This window comes from Gymnoscopelus braueri (genome assembly GCF_963280865.1).
Source record: "Gymnoscopelus braueri genome assembly, chromosome: 13".
Classification (NCBI taxonomy): domain Eukaryota; kingdom Metazoa; phylum Chordata; class Actinopteri; order Myctophiformes; family Myctophidae; genus Gymnoscopelus; species Gymnoscopelus braueri.
In genome coordinates, this window is record NC_137615.1 from 16,204,443 (window position 1) to 16,219,539 (window position 15,097).

At 42.5% G+C, this 15,097-nt stretch overlaps 1 protein-coding gene across 2 annotated transcripts in view; it reads right to left on the bottom strand.

Annotated features, from left to right (window-relative positions):
• The window catches only part of tbcd (tubulin folding cofactor D), a 38,793-nt gene that overhangs the window by 7,155 nt on the left and 16,541 nt on the right, over positions 1-15,097 (bottom strand). Inside the window, exons 14-32 of one of the 2 annotated variants that reach the window (XM_080445984.1) lie at positions 14,426-14,582; positions 9,821-9,878; positions 9,698-9,727; positions 9,221-9,306; positions 7,774-7,854; positions 7,585-7,658; positions 7,352-7,468; positions 6,585-6,646; positions 6,440-6,462; positions 6,295-6,326; positions 5,696-5,758; positions 5,220-5,296; positions 5,006-5,087; positions 4,679-4,797; positions 4,472-4,563; positions 3,422-3,562; positions 2,384-2,467; positions 1,956-2,114; positions 244-382 (exon numbers count right to left, since the gene is read on the bottom strand). In XM_080445984.1, the coding sequence (XP_080302110.1) occupies positions 244-382; positions 1,956-2,114; positions 2,384-2,467; positions 3,422-3,562; positions 4,472-4,563; positions 4,679-4,797; positions 5,006-5,087; positions 5,220-5,296; positions 5,696-5,758; positions 6,295-6,326; positions 6,440-6,462; positions 6,585-6,646; positions 7,352-7,468; positions 7,585-7,658; positions 7,774-7,854; positions 9,221-9,306; positions 9,698-9,727; positions 9,821-9,878; positions 14,426-14,582 (1,676 nt within the window). Of the gene's footprint in view, positions 1-243; positions 383-1,955; positions 2,115-2,383; positions 2,468-3,421; positions 3,563-4,471; positions 4,564-4,678; positions 4,798-5,005; positions 5,088-5,219; positions 5,297-5,695; positions 5,759-6,294; positions 6,327-6,439; positions 6,463-6,584; positions 6,647-7,347; positions 7,469-7,584; positions 7,659-7,773; positions 7,855-9,220; positions 9,307-9,697; positions 9,728-9,820; positions 9,879-14,425; positions 14,583-15,097 lie in introns of both variants that reach the window. The other variant, XM_080445983.1, reaches the window with a different exon arrangement.

Genomic DNA, 15,097 nt, shown 5'->3' on the forward strand with positions numbered 1-15,097 from the left:
CACAACGTGGCGACGCGTTGTGAGCTTGTAGATCGGCTATTTTCAGCATGCAACCAAGTGTAAAATCAGCCATTACGATGCCATCAAGGCCTGCCAAAATACATTATTGTCGAAAAAAAATCAACTGTAGATTTAGTTGACAAATCTTATGATGTTTAGTAGACTAAAATTAAAACTTTTCAGTTGACAAAAATATAAATAAAACTAAATACAAATTTGCTGTCCAAATGAACACTGGCATACCGTGGACTCTGTGATTCCACCGACCGACACGGTGAGGCCCAGCAGGGTGTGGTACTGGTACTGAGGCAGTCTCAGCAGCTGGGTGATGTGGGGGAAGGCTTGAGACGGAGCGTTCCAGTTCAGACTGACGGACGTCTCACTTGAAAAAAAACAAAAACAAAGTTTAAGTCATAAGTTGGAAGCTGTGATGGGTCTAGACGGGTCTTTGACACTTTCTGACATCTGTGTTAAAGATAACCAAGAGGTTTCATGACGAGCAGACAGATCACCCTTCACCCTGTTCAATTTCAAAAACATTTTGGGGACGTGTTTCAGCAGCATATTTACAACTTAACCCATTAAAAGCAGGAAAGCATCGGTGTCATTTTTTGATTTTCTCACAACGCGTCACTTTGTGCCGTGCTGCGAGCTTGTACATCTGCTATTTTTGAACATTTTTTTCATTTGAATTTTGAATAATTTTGAATTACGAAAAAGTTTGAGAACTACTGATTTAGAAGGCATTTGTAGAATCAGCCTTACATTTTAGAATCAGGTCTTACTGGGTTAAGATATAGAGTATATCTTAAGTATATATACATATACACATAGTATGGTTGTGTTTGGACAAACAAAGGCTAAATTTGCTCTAGGCCCATGCACATGTTTGGAACTGATGGCACCCCCTGTTGGATGATCATTTTTACACATGATTCTACAGTGTTAGGAAACCAGTGGACAATCTACTTACAATTTAACAAATCAAAAATGGTTTGCCCAGTCATTACAAAAGTCATTGCAAAATCAGTCATTGCAAAATCAGACTATAGACTTGTGTCTGAATTGTGTGTGTATTGTTGAAACTTTTAGGATAGGTTTCAGGTACTTTATGTAGACATATCTTGCAAATGTTGTGGGTATTAGTTGTTGATGGTTGTTATCTTGACTTTGGTCCATTCATGTACCAAACCACACCCTTTTTAAGTTTATTGGTCAATATCTGTAAATGTAAATAAGATAAACACGTTTTATGTCGGTTTTGATAAGCTGGGTCCAATAATGATCCACACACACACAAGTTGGTAGCAATATGACCTGCGGTTTAGGGGGAATTTAGTTATTCAAGAATTGAAAATGGCATTTTGGCAGAATTTAGTAGTTGAGGCAAATGTATAAGAACAGACCCACAGACTTGTTATAGACAAACTGTCTGTAGCTCAAGGGTAGTGTAAAGTGGACTCACAGCATAGGAGCTAAGACCTTTCAAAGTTAAAATTATTGACCTTTAATTATAGCACCCCCAGGCCAATTAGGGTCGTATTTGTTGTGCAAGTAATGTGCACAATCATCAATAATTGGTGAAATGTCTCTACCATTTACCATCTCATGGGAAACATGTGGCAGAAGGAAAAAATCTGCACAAAAATAGGGTTAAAAACTAAACACAGTGAGCACAATGACAGTCAACGTGGTTGTTTCAAGTTACCGACAAATTTAAAGCTTATTTGTGTTCCACCCGCAGGCCCCTTTTCACAGTCGTCTGCCAAAACTGATGACTTAAATGGCCGTTTTGAAGGTACAACATTTAAAGCCAAACTTGGTTAAAAAACCTGACCAGTGAGCCAGGTGGCGCTGAGCCCATGGATGTATAAAGAAGGCTTAACCACTGACATGTGAATAATGGCAGACTGCCGATACCACCCACACCAAAGGAGTGGCAGAGAGAGACTCACACAGGGAAAATGTTCAGCAGCTCCTCCCGGTGGGGGATATGAGGCACTGCAGGCTCTGTGCTGTGCAGGAGGCGCAGAAAGATTGTGCCAGCATGGGCTCTGTAGCGGTCGATCTTTTCAGCTGCCTGCTGGGCCAGGCAGCACATCATACGCAGCGCCCTGCAAACAGCAAAGTATGGCATGAATAAATATCACATATATGAGAAGGTACAAGGAGCGATAAGAGCCTAGTTGCTTGTATCTTGTACCGTTAAATCATGACTCCCTGAGGCAATGAACAAAGAACAAGTCAGAGATTGCTCGACGCCAGTTTTATTGTGCTCCACCCCTGGGCTTTTTGATTAACAAAGCTTTAAAGAAGAAAAAAAAAAGGTGTGACACTTGGTTGAAAAAGAGCCAGCTAGATTGAAATTCAGCCTCTTACTCACAGGTCTGGAGAGAGCAGCTCTGGAGCATTGTTGACCACCAACAAGGTGACATCCAACAGACTGGACATGGCTGCCTCTCTCACCCTGTGGGCATACAGAAACGAGGAGAGAGTGAGTGAGGGGCATCCTGGTGGGTCTGCAGACTAAGACAATCCATCAACATGCGTCAATACCATAGGTAATATATTAACCATATAGGTAGCACCAACGTCCCTGGTTTCATATACCCCCAGCATGGGACCTTTGTTGCATCAGCGCTCTGTCCCCTAACTTTGCCATCATTCCCCCCTGATATGTCTAAATAAAGCAATAGATAACACAGGGATTCAAAGAGTCAAATAGTGCGTCGTGGCTGCAGGGCACAATTTGTTTGTGTGAAAAATGCTAATCAGGGCATTCGTTCAAAACTGTTGAGCAACGCTCTCAACTGAACAGGTGGAAACAGGTGCATGTGCTGTACGATCAATGGAACGGTGGTTTATTGGCTTGGTGGAAGAACATGTTTTAAGGTGAACAGCAACAGAGAACGCCTAGGGGGACGTGAGTGGTATGTGCCCTTACAGTGTGATGTGTGCATTGGATCCAACCTGGGAAAGCAAAGCCTGATTTTGTACTTTGTCCTACGCCAAAAACAGCAGATGTGACACTGAGCTTGTAGATCTGCTATTTTCGGCATAAGAGAGAGAAAGAAGGGAGAGCCTGACGGACTGCGTATGCGAACAGGAAGCGAAGAAGTGATTATTAAAGACAGAAGGGAAAAGCAGCCCATCCCAAAGGGGCAGAGACAAGTGACAGGGCTGGCGGCATTCCTATGAGCAGGTAAGCATGGCCCCGGGGCCACCATAGAGACAGGTGTGACCATGTCCCAATGACCCTGGGTGGAGGGATGGACAAACATACTAAGAGGATTCCGTCTGGCGGGTCATCCCTTTTCCTCAAAGCATTAAAACAAATGTCGGTGAGCGATTGTTTATTGGTGTGTGTGTGTGTGTGAATGTGACAAAAACATTTGTGTTTCTCCGGTCAGAGATGACTCACCAGGCCCCGACATCTCCTCTACTGTCTATGGTATAGTCGTCCATGCCGCCGAGCAGGGCTCTGTACATTCCTGCTACATTCTCCACACAGACAACGGAGTCTGAGGGCCCATTGGTCTGCACACCTACTGTCAAGCACACTCTGAGAGAGAGAGAGAGAGAGAGAGAGCGATGCAGACAGACAGACAGACAGACAGACAGAGATAAAATAAGGTTTTAGCTAATATTCGAAAAAATCACAACATGTTCGCAGTTATGTCCATTATAATATCATATAAAACAATATTTTGAGAATACATGGCAATCATTTTAAGCCTTCTTGAAAAGAACACGGAGAGAATGTGCACAGGAAGACATGTCAGGTGGCATGAGCGAGGCAAAATGAGGATTTCTAGTTAAAGAAGCAGAGACAAAGAGAGTGACGGAAGCGTGGTGGACAGACGTGTCATTCAGGTCCTGCAGGTATGGGCAGGTGGCTGTTTATTTTAGCCTTACGAGCAGCACCTGAATTGAGCGCATAAGCCACCAGACACACAAGATGTGGGTGGGCAGAGGCATGGGAACTGCAGAGGACTGTGGGATATACGTGTGAGGCAGGCCAAAAGAGGACAACACAGAGACTAGACCTAGAGACTAGGGATAATAGTTATTATCGTGATAAAAAACTAATCACAATAATCGTATCAAGGAGATTTATCGTGAAATTGTCCTCCATCATACACTAGGATGAATTAGCTTTTGTTGAGCTGCAAATTCAGTACCACTTAACCCCTCTGTGCTTGATAAAACAGGCCTGTATAGAGCGCATTTGCTCTTATTTCACTCTACACAAATTGTTTCGCCAAAAATAGCAAATAGCCAAACGATCCACCCTGGAATAGGGATGCTGGGGGTTGAAGTGGTTAACAAAAGTGGCATTTTAAGTTTTAAGCATATTTTGATGATCACGAGAATATCGTTAATCGCTATTATTTTTGTTACAATATTCGTGACATGTCATTTTCATATCGTCCCGTCCCTACTAGAGACGCTCGCAAAATGTGGCACTCACTGAGCCATGGCTCTGATCGCATCCCTCCTGGCCTCTGTGAAGCTCACTTCCTTCGGGTTAACTTTACACGCCTGTTGAAGCCCCTCCAGGATCTAAAAAACAAACATGAACACACACACACACACACACACGCACCTATATTATACCTATATACTGTGCAGCGAGACGGGTATACTTGAATAGCTGGTACGAGCACTGTAAACACACCTGCTGCAGTTTGCCAACGATCATGAATCTTGGCAAACAGCCCAGAGCCAGGGCCGAGCCGCAACGAGTCAGCACCACTGGACTCCGCAGCCCTTCGATGTACTGGGACACCAGGACCTCTGCACGCACGCACACGCACACACACACACACACACAGATTCCAGCTATGATAATATTGTGTAAAGACTAAACGGGTTCATGAGCTCCGGCACCTAATCATTTACAAATTAAGCACTGAATGTAACCACATGGACCCTTCAAAAACCCTGACGGGTCCATTTGGTTACACTTGTAGACTCTCAGAGTCTTCCGTATATTCCTACTCACCCTGCATTTTGGGGTCAGCTGGGCCCGTCTCTGTCTGGTAGTACTGGTCACACAGAGCGGCCAGGGCTGACACCGCTGCATCCTAACAGAGACGGGAAGATAAACCGTTTAACCCAGGCGTTTTTAGAATCGGACTACAGGTCTAAATGGGTTAACAGAAAAATCACAGCGGACAGGGATGAAGCGTGGGGCCGGGATGCCGTTATTCACATACCGTGATGGCGTCCCTCGCTCCAGTGGACACCAGGTGAAGGCTCTTTAGGGTGTCATCAATCAGCCACTGCCAGCCGGCTGAAAGCCACAGTCACAAGTATTACACACCAGCCCAGCAACCATACAATACAATACCACAGATTCTGGTTCTCAAACACTTTCATGTCATTCAAGGTATATGTATTAGGCTGCAGACCAACCTGAAAGGATTTTGTGCCAGGGACCCACACAAGAGAAGATTTGTCAAAATTTGTCACCATTTTCCGAAAATAGTCATAGTGTCACGTTGCAATGCGCTGTGAGCGTTTTAAAATAGCCAAAAAATAAAATGTGTTCAAGTGTTTAAACTGTTCCTCATTTTGCTGGGGATCCCCTGGAGCCCCCTCAAGGACCCCTGGGGATTCCTGGAGCACACTTTTGAGAACCAGTGCCACAAACACCCTCAATTAAACAGGAAAGTAATAAAAGACAACTTACTGATGACAGGGTCGTCCTTGAAAGGCATTTTGGAGAGGGACATCTTTTCTATGAGAGTACATACTGTTGGGAGAAACAAGAGTCTATCTTACCTAATGTATTATCAAAGGCTGCTGCTGACATCAGGTCCTTAACCCATTGAGACCTGAAGCCGATTCTACATGTCTCCTAAATCTCAACAGTTTTCTGAAAAACCTATGTTTCTATATCAGTGGTGCTCAATCTTTTTCATGTCAAGGACCCCCAAAATGATATGTATTTGGCCGCGGACCCCCATCAAAATATTTTGTTCCAGGGACCCCCAGATGCAAAGATTTGAGTTAAAAATGTTCGCTTTAAAAATATATATATTCAAAGATTTGCACACATTTTCACGATTTTTCAAAAATAGCAGATCTACAAGCTCGTAGCGCGGCACTCGGTGCCGCGCTACGAGCTTGTATATCTGCTATTTTTGAATAGCCCAAGTGTAAAATAATGCTTTTTAGCTCAAATCTAAAAATGACACCGTTCCAGGTCTTAATGGGTTAAAACCTTTCTTCTTCTCGAATTATAACCTATAACAGTGTGTCTATTGTTTGATTTGAAGATAAACGTACCTGCTGGCCTCATCAGCTCACCATACAATCCCCTACAACAGAGAAGCAGCATTATTATTAAGCCAAAAGGTATAGTCAAAAGCCTCTATTGTGTATAGATTCCTTAACGCCAAAGAAGATGAAATAAAATATGCATTTGGATTACCTGTATTGCTTGCGGTCAAAAATCTGGCAGGAGAGGAAATGACAAATGTTGTCAGAGATGAGAAGACAGGAGATTTTCAACATGAAAATCTCCTGTCTTCTGAAAATACAGTGGGATACAGTATGTTTTCTCAAAGGACACTGACCTTCTGGTGAATGCTTTTTAAGCCGTCCACACATTCTGAAGAGATGTAGTCCACCACGGATCTACAGAAAGACCACGTTCTATTAGTTATGTTTGGAGCTCAGAATCAGAATCAGAAGACTTTATTGCCATGACATGTTTGGTTTGATGCAGTGGAGCGCAGTTTTGAAATGTTCAGCTACAGAGCCATTTGCTAACTGGGGACCAAACGTGAAACTGACACTTCTTACTGAAATTACTTAAACACTTTAAACCCTAAATATACTTCATTGACCCGAGTCCCCCAGGGGTAAATAATTGGTCCCCAACGTGTTTTTTGTTGTTGTTGCATGACTCACGTTGTGATGCTTTGTGAGCATGGAGATCTGCTATTTTCAATGTTTTTATGACAACACATGACATGCCCAGAATTGGGACACCAGGGTTCATGTGGTTAAAATGTTAATTATTTAATCAATATTTTCCACTTCATTTTCCTTATTTATTTTACTGCATGATGTAGATACAGTAGATAAAGCAGTAGATAACAATCTACATGGGAAATCCGTCCAATCAGCACTCAGTGAGACGCAACACCAGGATATGCTATGCAAGATAAATGTCTCCACTTCTGTTCCTAGCTGCGCTTTGAACCTACTCATATGTACAGCGTTTTGTGTGCACTCAGTCTATAGGAAGAGAAACATCAAGAAAAACAAAACGTAAAATCTATGACGCCCTAGGCTAGAGTTTGCAATTTTACGACTTCTGTGCCGAGAGGTTACCTGTTGTTGTTGTGTGTGCCCAGCTTGTGCAGGGCGTGGGTGATCTCAGCACATGCCAAGATAGCTCCATGACGGCTATGGAGGTCAATACCCATCGCCACGGGCAACAACTGGGGCAGAACTGAAACAGACATACCACAAATAATTACAGGCCTTAAGACCATTGGTAAAATGTGTTCTTTCTTTTCCTTAGGCAGTCTCTATTGCCTGGGGAACAGGTACAGTGACATTGTTTACCTGTCGCTGCCATATAATCGGGCGCTTGAGGCGTTAGGTTGTGGAGAGCTTTGGTCGCAAGCTCCCTGATCACTCTGAAAACCAAATAAAAAACAATATCACCCATCTTAATCCCCATATAGAGCAGTGCCGTGACAATACTTCATTTTACTCATTTTTAGTTAGGACAGGGATAAAATAAGTCCTTACGCATCCCAATGGTTGATCTTCATGGCTACCAGGTGTTCTATCATTGGCTTGGTGTACTCTGGGAAACTAGCTACGTAGACACTGTTGCAATGGAACAAAGACATCTTTAGTTATACACCTTTTCACACTTAAATACAACTTTATTTTTTAAAGAGTCCAAATCTATTTCCAGTTGCAGTGCTTGTGAATAGCACTAGCTGACAGGAGATAAACATGGACGTAAGCTGTTCCCTAATAACGCAATTACACTGTCAAGGTGTATAACGCTGCTAAGATTCACAGCAAACAGGTGACAAAAGAAATGGAGGTTGCAAGTCTCATGCATGAAGAATCTGAAAGTAGTTAGGGTTCAGGGATGTCACCATTATTAATAATAATGCATCAGTTAAGGAGTATATGTCTTGGTTTGAGTTTATTTGACAAGTATAGCTCTATGACCACTCATGCCCTGGGGCTAGCATCTTTCTCCATTTTAGCTAGGGAATGTTTGCTCAGATGGCAGCGTAGGTGACAATTGTAAGAAGGGTGTGGCTATGTTTTGTTCTATAGTGACATTTCACTGCACACAGTTCATATCTTAAATGGCAGACTTACATGTTGACAGGCATATGTCTCGAGTACAAAAGAAGGCTGTACCACATATTTTACATATAAACCACTTGTCAGCCACTGTATACGTACACATAGACAGGTAAAAAGTGCAATGCTTGTCAATGCTTTAGGGAAGCAGTACTGCCAGCAATGAATCAAAATATATGCTACTCACAGGTATATGGTCGTATGGTGACATAATTATATGTCATGAGTGCGTTTATGCATCTGTTAGATGCAACTTTGGGAAAGTTGAATAAGCTTTTGTGGCGATCTTGAACAGTCTCCTGACTCTCCTCATTAAGAATTTCAATTTGAGTGGTAATGTTTGTTTACGAGTTGAGACCGGTGCGTGCACTCTTCGTGTATTCATTTAATTTTTTAGGACAGTTCCACACGGAACTTCACAGTACTCCTGTGAAACAGAGCGGCTCTGCTGTGAAAGTGTCTCCGACATTAGCGTGCACAAGAGAGAGAGAGAGAGCGAGAGACAGAGAGAGAGAGCAGCCGCAGCGAGGCGAGAGGATTTGAATTGTAACTGATTTGCAGACAGTGATGATAATACATTACCGTAGGTTTTTTAATTGGTCAGGATGTCCAGAGGGAATTAAATGTTTTGGTCTTGGGCATTAAAAAAAACAGTCAAAACCGGCAAATACCGGACTATCACGACCTCTGGGTTGTAGATATGCTATTTTCGCTTTTCTTTTTGTCATTTTTAGACAATTTGTTTAAAATCTATGTCTATAATGACATACCCAAAATGGAGAAAAAGTGCTAGGACAACAGTCCTTTGTGAGTTTTGTGACGAATGAAGGCTGTGCGGGAAAGGCCTCCAAAAGGATTTCTCTCTTACCTAATGGTCAGGTAGCAGTTGTTAAGGTTTCCAACAGCATAGTAATCTGCAGCAGTTAAAATGTCAATACCATGAGGAAATGTGCCCTATATGGGAGAAGAAGATGTTGAGCCAAACAGACAGTGGATATCAGAGGAATTTCCAGTGTGCAGAGTGTGAGAATGGCCCTAATGATTGGTGGCGAGCAGAGGATGACATGATGGGGAAATGAGTGATTCAGTTAACTTAACATAATGCTCAGATCAAAGGATTTACAGAGATTTACATTATGGCTCCACTAATGTCTGCCAGATTTAACTGTTTGACTAAGTGCCCTGTGGCCAAGTGCACTTTGAAGGCCGTTACTTTGCTTACAAGACTTTCACCACGCTAAAACAAGTTCAAACAAGATCTGGATGTTTCATAGCCTGAAATCACAGTAATTCCGTGAGTTGTGTAAAAACGATAATTTAATACTTTGTCACTGTGGTCACAAACCTGTCTTCCGACATTCTCCTGGAAAGCAGCCTGGGACAGAAACAGACAAATGAAGTCAGGTTCTGTCATATCTTTTGCCTGTACAGATTTTGCAAGTCAACGTTAACACACGTAGGCACTTACTGATGCGGCTCTCCTGCAGTTGACATTTCGATCAAACACGGCTGTGATGAGCAGAGCACTGCAGAAAGAAACACAGACCAGGACACAATGGAATAATGGTTCTGGTTAAGTTCACGTCTCATTCTGCGATTCATACTGTAGTACACTGACTGTGACGGTTAATGTGTAGCTGACACAGTGCACACTAAGCATGTATAATTTGCTCATATTTCAGGACTAAATCATTGTCTTGGAACGGGCCTTGTGTGCCATCACATGCGCAGGTTCCCAGAACAGCGTGTTACGTTGGTCCACTGCCAGTAATAAGCTGACACAGGTCCGTGATGATTAAGTATGAATCCTCCGGCGGCACTGAAAGTGGGCATGTGATTATGCCATGGCCCTAAAAGCCCTATTTAATGTATTGCTTCTCAGTCTTTCATGGGTAATCATGGGTCTGTGAACGTTAGTTGTTGAAGAAATACTCAGCAACCGATTTAAATATACAATATTTGCTGCCCGGGACAAACTGCTGCAAGATCTGTTTGCTCTCAGCTCTGTTCCCTGGAGTCCCTTGTCTGATAACATTAAAACCTAGGCCTGGAGGTGGACACAGGAGCAATTCTTAGTGTCTGAGGCCTGGAGGTGTGGAAATAAATAAAATAAACGTGATTCTACTGGGGACAACGCCCTGGGGACATCCTGAACCCAGTGTGGGGATGCTACAGCAAACAACAAGTGGAACGTGCACCCGAATGTGTTGCAAATGTCTGTCACAAAAGTTGCACTTTATTTGAAATGCCACATAAAAAAAATGGTAGTGTGGATGTCATCACGCTGTGAGGGATACGCGCAGCAGGACTCAGCTTGTCTGAACTTCACTGGCAAACGGCGACCGAAACCTACAGCAACAGGCGAAACCTGGCAGTGCTGTAGGCAAGGGAATGGGAGGGTGCTTTTGGGACGGCTGATGATAATGATAATGGGAGTGGGGGGGTTGGAGTGTGTGTGTGTGTGTGTGGGGGGTGGGTGGGGGGGGTTCAAACTGACACTGCAGAGCTGGTCTGCACAGTCAGAGGCCGCAGGTCCACACATGCAGATGGGGGGAAAGGTAGCATGGAGGAGGTTAACCGTTGCTTTTGACAAATAGTGCACGGCACAGGTTCATGTTACCCCTATCTTAGCCTTTCTACTCATTGACTGTTGCTTTTTGAACTGATTTTAAGATTTCACTGATTACATTGAAGGCTTGGCTACATCTCCTGCAACTAAGCTGCTAAACACTAAGGCCCTGGACGTTTCCTGTTCAGGCGCCTATGCGTCGGAAGTTCGGAACACCCTGCCTGGGAAGCATAGTCAGGCAGATTTCAAATTGTATTTCTAAATATTTTATACATCTACAGCAGGGCTTTTCAGACTGGGTGCCACGGAATACTTTAATATTTGGGATTTACCAATACACTTATACACTTATTGTATCAGTTTAAATGTCAAATACAAAGTTATCTTCAAACTTTTGTTGTATTTTTTATTCTTGCCATGCATTAGCCATACTATTAAAGGCTTTCCTTGGTCTCTTCCGTTTTTGCAATTACATTTTGTCACCCATTTGTACCAAAGAGTACCTTGTTGGGAATTTGCCAAACAGATAGGCTCTTGTCTCTCGCTCTTCTACAAAGTTATTTTCAAACTTGTGTTCTAACCAAAATGGTTATTCTCTCAAATCTTCCAAGACATATCTTGGAGTGAAAAATGGTTGCATTTACGTACCCCTCCCCCTAGGTATATAATGCGCTCTTTCTAACATTACCTGTCAGCAGATGTCAGAACCTATAGATGAGAAGGAAATATATATACAGGTTTCTTAAGAAAACAAATTACATTACACCCATTTAGCAACTGACATTGGAGGCCATGTCTGATCAGTCAGGAACAGCAAAACGGCCAAAAGTACAACAACAATTGCGACCTCCGGGTTGAACTGGAGTAGCGCCAGTGAAGGACAAAGTTCCTAAAAAACTGTACTTCAAAAGTATAAAGTATAGATACTCTACTAGTCACGTATTACTCAACTACAAGTGAAAGTTGCAAAATGGTACCACAGCATGTCTGAAGAATTACCAAAAAAATCCTTCTACTCATATACTTTGTTGACTGGGTCCCCCAGGGGTCTATGCTTGAGGATTAAATTTTTAATGCATATTACTATTACTATTAGTGAAATAAATCAATTGTAAACCTGCTCAACCGTGGACTAATCAGAGTCACTGGACTCATTTGAAGATGGGATAGGGAGTAAGGGGAATTTAAGAATCCAGCAAAAGACACTGACTGGAGTCTAAAAAACATACTGACAGGAAAGAGGCAGAAGAGAAAACAGTGAAATCAGCTGAGACACTGGGGCAGTGTGCTTGGTGCATCAAGGGCACTTTGGCCTCAGACCATATCTTTTTTTTTTACGGGAACAAGGCCAAAATGAGTGGCCACGGTGGCCATGGCCTCTATGAAATTCCTGCCCTGCTAATGCTATGCAGGCAACAAAAACAAGCATCTACCCTGAGAACCCTTCTTAATTCAATTACATTACAGAGGATATCCATAAATGACCATTCGTTTGGACAAAAGGTCAACCAACTGTGAAACACAATAAGACCAAACAAATGTCAAGTGCTCTTAACCACATGATCCCTAGCGTCACTATTCTGGGGTGAACATTTGACACCAATTAGCTGAAAACAGCAGATCTACAAGCTCATAGAGAAGTTTGTACTGTAGATCAGAAGATCGTAGATCTGCTATTTTGAAAATGCCAGGTTGAAAGTGGTTAAACCACAGACTGCACTCAAAACCCTTTCAACTGTAGGCACTAAATCATGTCTGCTGCTAACATGGGTAAAGCAAGGACAAGTAGCACAGGAAAACTGGTTTCAGGCTGTACATGTAGATAACTGCTTACATGCAAGCTCTACTACAGCTTGTATGCAAATCAGCATCCACTGATAGGACATAAAATACCTATCTAGTCTAGCATTTCTTTAAAAACAGGGCTACACACACTGCTAGCGGGCTTTGGATTTAGAGGGGTATTTCACTTTAAAACACTTCTGGGGTCATTTTAACGACAACTCAGGCTTTTGTGTGACAGACAGTTTTTAAGTTGCTTGAATCAATATTTAGATATTTTATATTTATTTTATCAGACACGCCCCCTTCCTATACAAACCCATTGTAACTTCAAACTCTATTTTAACCATGTTAGATTTACTGAAAACACACATCCTTGGTTCTGGTGACTGATATTGTCCTTCTAATGCGTGAGAGGGCTGTGTTATTTAAAAAAAATCAATTACCTTTTTCATAAATTTTATTATTTTATTTTATTAAACTTTTTTCATGCAAAAAGTAATTGAAAAAAAAAACACCTCTCACGTATTAGAAGGACAATATCAGTCACCAGAACCAAGGATGGGTGTTTTCATGTCTGATAAAATGAATATTTGAAACAAGCAATTTAAAAACTGTCTGGGGTGCACACAAAAGCTAAAGTAGACATTAAAATGTGTTTTTAACACATTGGGTGCCAGAGGTTTATTAAAATATTATACGTTGAGTGCCAGCATTTCTTCCATCCACTTGCGTTATACATTTCGTGCTGTGAGAAGCCCCGACGCGGAAATGCATGTAAACAAAGCGTGCGTGCGAGACGGCGGAGGGTCCCGACTAACGCCTGGAACAATAATATTTCCAACGCGACCCTCCATTGCAGCGTGATCGCCGATCGAAAACGGCTCGTTTCCACCACATTAAAAAGAAATGGAGATATTAAGCTTTTAATCAAGGAGATAACATTGAAAACGCCGACCGGAAGGATTTTTGACATGGAGCCTCATCCAGCCTCTTCTTCTCAGAAACTGCTTGGGTGATGTCAAAGTTTCGTTTTAGCGCCCCACGTGGCCCACATGTATAAAAATAGAATTGGGTCAAAAACGGTCCGGACCGTTTTCGGCACTTCTCGTTTGGACCCTCAAAAACGGTCCGGACCGTTTTTGGCATTCAATGTGTTAAGTGAAATACCCCTTTAACTTCATGAGTTGCTTCTGGTGGTGTTACGATAGCCTGGTAAAGCCCCTCCCTCCGGAATTCTCATTTCCAGAAATAAAATACAAATGAGATTTGTGGAGGGAGGGTTTACCAGGCTAGTGTTACGATGCAAGATAGCAATATATATGTGACACTGGTAATCACAGTATTCTGAGTGAGATTTTGTGATGCACAATGCAAGCTGCTAGTACCATTTTTCAAGACTGAAAGCAAGGCCATTCTATTCAATCTCTTCTAATAGACCAGTGGTTGCCAAACCTCGGCCCTCGGGACCCCTGATACTGCTAGCGTAGTTTCTTACTAGGTCTAACTTAAACTAGTCCTTGAGTGGACCGCTAGAATTATAAGGATATCAGGTGAATGTAATTAATGTCCTGGTAGGATGGAAAACCAAAAATAGCAGCGGTGCCATCAAGGACCGGGGGTTGGGGAGCCACTGTATTAGAATATCAACCGTGGCCTCTATGGTCAACATGGTAAATATTTGATAGCTTAATAGAGTGTAGCGAGTAACAGTGCCTTTACCTGGCAATCTGGTTGACAAAAGGCTTGAGCTCTGGAGGTTCGTAGGCCCTGGCGAAGGCCCAGCACACGTAGCACGCAGCGTCGCGCACATTGGAGCCAACACTACACGCACCCCTCTTCTCATCATAGGTCAGGGCCTTCAGGACGAGTGGAACGACTGCAAACAAGAACAAGAAGAAAGGGATGAGTGGTTTAGTCTCAAGATACAGGATGTAGTAGTCTGTCATGTCAACAACAACACAGGAAAGAGACAAATCGGAAGCCATATATCATCCGATCATAGCATCCATTTCATTGGTTCGGCATATTGTTATCACAAGAGCTTTGCTTTGAGTCTCCGCCGGTCATCAAATTATTGGCTTAGGAATGCGACAAAAACAAAAACAAAAATCCATGGATTCAAGGCTTCATGGGGTGTGTAATTGATAGAAAGTAAGTACTTTTTTTTGGTGAACTACTCCTTTAAGGAATGACCAAAATGCTTTGTGGTACTGACAATAAAAGTGAAAAGAAAGCTGGAACTGAATAACATTGGCAAAAACAAGTGTTGGACCAAAATTGGCTCTTTTTTTCCGTCTACTCCAAATCTCTTCACCATAAATAGCACATTTACAAGCTAAATCTACAAGCTCACAACATGTCGCACTTGTAGATTGTTTGGCTAATGTTCCC